The sequence below is a fragment of the Serpula lacrymans genome, assembly GCF_000218685.1.
Source record: "Serpula lacrymans var. lacrymans S7.9 unplaced genomic scaffold SERLAscaffold_30, whole genome shotgun sequence".
Taxonomy (NCBI): Eukaryota; Fungi; Basidiomycota; class Agaricomycetes; order Boletales; family Serpulaceae; genus Serpula; species Serpula lacrymans.
In genome coordinates, this window is record NW_006763318.1 from 10,396 (window position 1) to 15,834 (window position 5,439).

At 44.2% G+C, this 5,439-nt stretch overlaps 2 protein-coding genes across 2 annotated transcripts; both read right to left on the bottom strand.

The window, feature by feature from the left end:
• Positions 1-1,277: 1,277 nt before the first annotated feature.
• Positions 1,278-1,689, bottom strand: SERLADRAFT_404390 (uncharacterized protein; the record flags this gene model as incomplete). The annotated part of the gene is made up of 1 exon (XM_007324822.1): positions 1,278-1,689. One exon carries the CDS (start codon positions 1,687-1,689, stop codon positions 1,525-1,527), a length of 165 nt encoding a protein of 54 aa, XP_007324884.1.
• Positions 1,690-3,074: 1,385 nt separating this feature from the next.
• Positions 3,075-3,470, bottom strand: SERLADRAFT_444191 (uncharacterized protein; the record flags this gene model as incomplete). The annotated part of the gene is made up of 1 exon (XM_007324823.1): positions 3,075-3,470. One exon carries the CDS (start codon positions 3,468-3,470, stop codon positions 3,075-3,077), a length of 396 nt encoding a protein of 131 aa, XP_007324885.1.
• Between the last annotated feature and the right edge of the window lie 1,969 nt (positions 3,471-5,439).

Here is a 5,439-nt window from a genome sequence, read left to right on the forward strand (position 1 = left end):
TTTAGCTTTCACACATGGTGCACACGGCACTTCCCCTTTTGTCCAAACTCCTCTTTCTGCACCGCATTGCTTTTTGTCTTATTTTAGACACAACTCTCTCACACAGTGGAGCTGTCCATGCGGGCTAGGCTCCATGACATCATCAGCCACTGTCTCTATCAAGTGTATAGTACACATGTACAAACAACCCTGTAGTAGTATATATACCCAATAGATCCAGGAGACTCCTCAGCAAGTCCTCCTGTTGTATACCAACAAACTCACTGCAGCCTAAGGGGTAACCACTCCCTCATCACTACCTTTATAGTGTGTTCCTGTGTGCGCCAGAGTAACTCTTGGTTGTTACAATTAGGTAACACTTGCTGGGCAAAATCTTGCAGTCAACAACAAAGCCATCTTGAAATACGCAGGAGGCTGGATGAGACCTGGAAATTTCCAAGATAAAAGATATCTATCAGGACCTATGTTGATGAAGCAGGAGTTTTCAAGCTGGTCTTCCGTATCTGCAAGGAGGGCAGGGAAATAAAGAAAATAGTCTGGCAAGGCTTCTAGTAGCCAAAGACTCTGTAAAACTAGTCTGTGTGCTACTCTTTTACAGCTCACCTATCATTAATACAAGACTTTCAATTCTTTGTGCTGAGGCCTGAGATGAGTGATCAGTGAGTCAATTTTCCCCAGAAACTTGGCAAGTATGAAGCTGATCTCTTACAGATGTGGTTGGACACCAGTGGATTGGTACAAGGAAGCAGATAGTTTATGTAAATGTGGGCAGCAGGATGAGCACTCAGATCTAAGAAGCAAGGAACAGAAGTACGGAGGCAAGGGGCGATTGCCTCAAGATTTCCTGGGAGGGTCCCAGAATAGTCCGGTCCAAAGTAAGGACCTTTGGCAGGAACCCCCGCTTCAGTAGTAATAGAGAAGGCACCATGAGCGGCACATTCAGCTTGAACTCGGCATTTTGTGGCTAGTCACACCAAGAAAAGCACATAAAGATTTCAGCTGAAACAGCTACTGTAGAGAACAAATGCTATGTACACAATCTGTACTATTGTATCACAACTACGACAATTTATGTAGCACATTGGACCTATATGACTCTGAACATCCTATTTCTTTTTGCCCATGTTTTGGTTTAGGTGTGTCTGCAATTTGCAGCGGTGTTTTAATTGGAGTGGCTGACAGTTTCACTACCTCAGTGGCTCAGTATCTGTTTGGGATGTAAGAAAAATTTGAAACTAGCATTGTTCATCATCTGAGAGCTTCACTATCAACTCTACCGATGTCATGCACCAAAATTGATTGGTAGCATGGACAGGTGTCAATAACAAAGCGAATATTCGAAAAGACTCGCCTTTGCGCCACACAGGCACAGTGCCACGTGGAATAGTAATTAATATTGCCTGTTTCGAACTTGTGGCTGATCAGCACCACCTCTATTAGGCAATCCAGTCACGCTCACCTTTGCTTTTCCATCCGGTACTTTCCGTGTTTTGGCATTTCGGCAAATTTTCGCGTCGCCACTGGCTACACATTGCATTGCGCCCTCGCTTTTGTCGTTTCCCTTACTCCCCTTCCTTTGCCTAGCCTCACCATGGGCCCCTTCCTCTCCTTTTTATTCTCACCTGACGGTCGTTTCTGGATCCCCATTCTAATCCACTTGTTCGTCACCTCCACCCTCCTCCTCCTCATTTTATTTGCACCCCCACCATTTCTGATGTCACCACTTCCTATCCGCTTCCGTCGCCGATCCGTTGACTACCACGTGCCACTGCTGATATCAGCAAAGCCCTGGCGGCCGGTCCAAATAGGGCAACAGGTCCATCTTCATGACGTCGATCTGCCATCACATACTATCAAAACATCGGTCACTCGTCTTGCCTGGTTGGAGCGTGGGTGGGTAGTTTTTGAGCTGGAGAAGGTTCATCCCCTTGCGTCGCCCATGTTCATTGCTGTCCCATTCACTTGGGTACACTTATCTTTTGTCCATCGTCTTCGCTACAGCTACACCTACCACACACTGCCTGGGACTCACTTGTTCCAAATTGGAACTACTCCTCTCCCTCCCTCGTTTGATCAGGTGGTCCAACACAACCAGTCCATTGGTAAGGCCATGGAACTGTCGGATTTGGACTAGGTGGTGGACCGGTGGCTCCAGTTTCTTTTTTTTCAGCAGAACATTCATTTACAGTGCAATTATTTTTGATTTTTGAATCATTTTTATGGACACATATTTTTTTAGAATGCCTGACTGACAATAAAGGAACTGTGTTGATACTGATAGTGTTTTTCCTTGCCCTTTTTTTACTGCATCTTCCCATGACATCATGATTTTCTTGCTCTCTTTTTGCTATTGGACTTTACTTTATGGCTGTACAAACCTGTGACATTACTCACAGCATTCATTGTTCTATCCCTTTCTTTCCCTTATTTTGATGATCTTATCCTGTAGCAACTATGCAGGATTTGTCAGCGTACATTCCTTCCTTCATATTCTTTCTCATTCTTTTTGCGCAGCTATACTGTGCATAGCCTACCTTTCTTTTCACTATATAAACCCCTGTATTTTACCTTGTAAAAACAACAAAGATATCCAATCCAGACTTCTTCTCTACTCTCAAGTTCACTACTCTGCTACTTGTGATCCAGTGTGGTCACAACACTTCCCACTTCTACCACTGTTAACTGCTGTCATTGTCACTTCCCACTTTTGAAGTCATTGTTATCCCTTTCGATTAGAGTCCTTCTGAGCACTACAGTTTGTGCATCAGGAGCCTGCTATCACTGGGAACCTCGTCACCTCGTCATCCTTGTCGTTCTCAAACCTACCTTGTGCTACAATTAGCAAGGTAGTGCTTGTCTATACTCGCCACAACGCCCCCTATCTTTCTATATTCCAACTATCCCTCCTCCTCAAAACCCACACCCATACATCTCTGGGTTTTACTTTGAAGGATCTTTATATGTACCACCCCACGAACAACCAGACCACTCCACTGTTCTAGGAGGCAAAGCCCATAAACAAGTTCCATGGAATCTGGGAGGATTGTGTGTTAGTTTATTTTGTGTGTGGTTTTCTAACAGCAGTTCTCATCATCGACATCGGTTATGGAGGAAGGTGCTGGGGATGGTGGAGTGGGCATGGGTAGAACAAGATCTGGCAATGATGGGCAAGATACTGGTGGAGGCAGCGGTGGCAAGTGTGGGGGGTGGCGCCCTGGAAATGTGTGTCCCGTTATGGCTGGTAGGGACAACAAATCTGAGGGAGGGGAGGTGAGATACCCTTGTTGGGCGAGGATATTCCTTGCGTTGTTGCATACTGTCTGGCCTCCTAAACATAGGAAGACTTTGACCGCTTCTCTCTCTCCATTCTCGCAGTTTTTGTTACGCTTGAAATGTGCAAGCCTGGTAACACTGGGTTTCAGATATACAAGTAGTTTCTGATAAGCTCGTTGAGAACGAGTTTGAGACATATTCTGATGATGAGGGTTTTGACTGATGAATACCAAGTTACACTGTTGAAGTGTACAATCATATTGGAGATAGTAACTACAATACAGGCCTATATATATAGTGTCTACTTTAGGGTAGGTGTTTGTGTTGAGCAAACAAAGACGGGTGGTACTGTAACAGGCAATGTATGTGGGAAGTATAGGTAGGTAGCGGAGTGTAGCTACTTGTAAGAGAAATAAAAGTTCATGGTGAATACAGTTTGTAACAGTTCTTCCTCAAGCGTTGTTCCAGGGATTCTATCTGCAAGTGTTCCATGAGCAAAGTTGCTCCAATACTCAATACGGAATTGTTGTCCCGCGTAAGCTCTTCTACTAATAAAGCTAGTGAGACGGTGACTGCATGTAGTTCGTCGGCAACAAGGAGTGATTGTTGCCAGCAATGGAATGTATCCAAAGGGTAGGTGGTGTTAGGGCAGGTGGTGTTAGACTGATAGAATAGATAAAAGTAAGCGCGCCTATCTGACATCAATTCAGTGGCGTCTACAATGTTGGTTTGTTCACGAGTGTGTGGTGAGTTGTTGCAGAAGATCCGCAAATATGTTTCTATCTCCTGGTTTACCCTTTCGGCTTCTCCATCTGATTGGGGGTGATATGTGGTCAATAGATTTACTTCCGTGTTGAGTAGCCTAGCTAGTTCTTTGGTAACTTCTGATGCAAACTGCGGTTCTCTATCGGATATGAGTTTGTTGTGTAGTCCAAATCTTTTAAACACGTGTTGGTGGAATAATTTCGCCGTTTCTAGTGCGTCAATGGTTTTCTTGCAAGGTGATAGTATTACCCCCTTTGTAAGGCTGTGGTCCACCACAACCATGAGACTGTTGTATCCGTTGCTTTCTGGTAGATTTGTGATGAAATCAACGGATAGGTTCTTGAATGGTTCCAAGGTTTTTGGGCCTGGAATTGGCTGCATGGGTATTTTGGCGGGGTTGGTGATTGCCTTGCTTTGTTGGCACATGGCGCATCCTGTGACATAATCTTTGATCATCTGCGTCATACACGGCCAGTAGTAATGTCTTGTTACTAATTGGGTTATTTTTAGATTTTTAGTTGTCCTGGGTGTCCGGCAGTTACCAAATTGTGACAACACCAACAAGACACAGTCTTGGGGTACTGGAGCACAACTACAACAAGCAGAAGAAGAGGAAAAGGTGGGAGTGGTTACCCATTTGGTAGGACCGAGTTAGTTGTTGGTAGACAACAGGAGGACTTGCTGAGTCCCTCCCCATGTATTGCTCCTGTATATATACTAAAATACATGAGGTACTGTACAGTTGTAAATAAAGTTTAAAGTCTAATGTTTAGCATGTGACATGGAGAATGAAAAGTAAAAGTACAAAAAGTGAAGCGCAAGTAGGTGCTAGTATGTCAAATTGTAACACAAATCATGTTGTTGCTGAATGCATGCATGCTTTTCTTTCGGTTCCTGTGGGAATGTAATGGAAATGGGTCAGTGTTTGCTACTGTTGAAATTGTCAAGGTCAAAGCCTGGGCCTTGTTAGACAACATTGTGCAATTGAGTGTTGATATCCAAGGGCTGGTAGCTCAGTTGGTTAGAGCACCGCCATATATAGGCAGAGGTCCTGGGTTCAATCCCCGGCTGGTCCAATTTGCTTTTCTGTACTCTCTGAGTCCACTGTGGATTATTACAGCTACTCCGGCAAAAACAGTTTTTGGAAGTAGTGGTGTGTCTTCTTCTTCTTCTGTGTACAAGTCTGGTCTTCTGGAAAATTTATCTGGAATTGTCATATGCGTTCTAGGTACGTGTTTCAGGGTATAATTATATTGTGAAAGTAGAAGTTGCCAACATCTTTGCCGTGGCGTCAATTTTCTGGCTTCTTGCCAATACATGAGGTTCTTGTGATCTGTTAAGATTTCTGCCATGTGGGCACTCCCTAAAATGTAATATTTCCGTCTTCTAGTCCTCTGATGA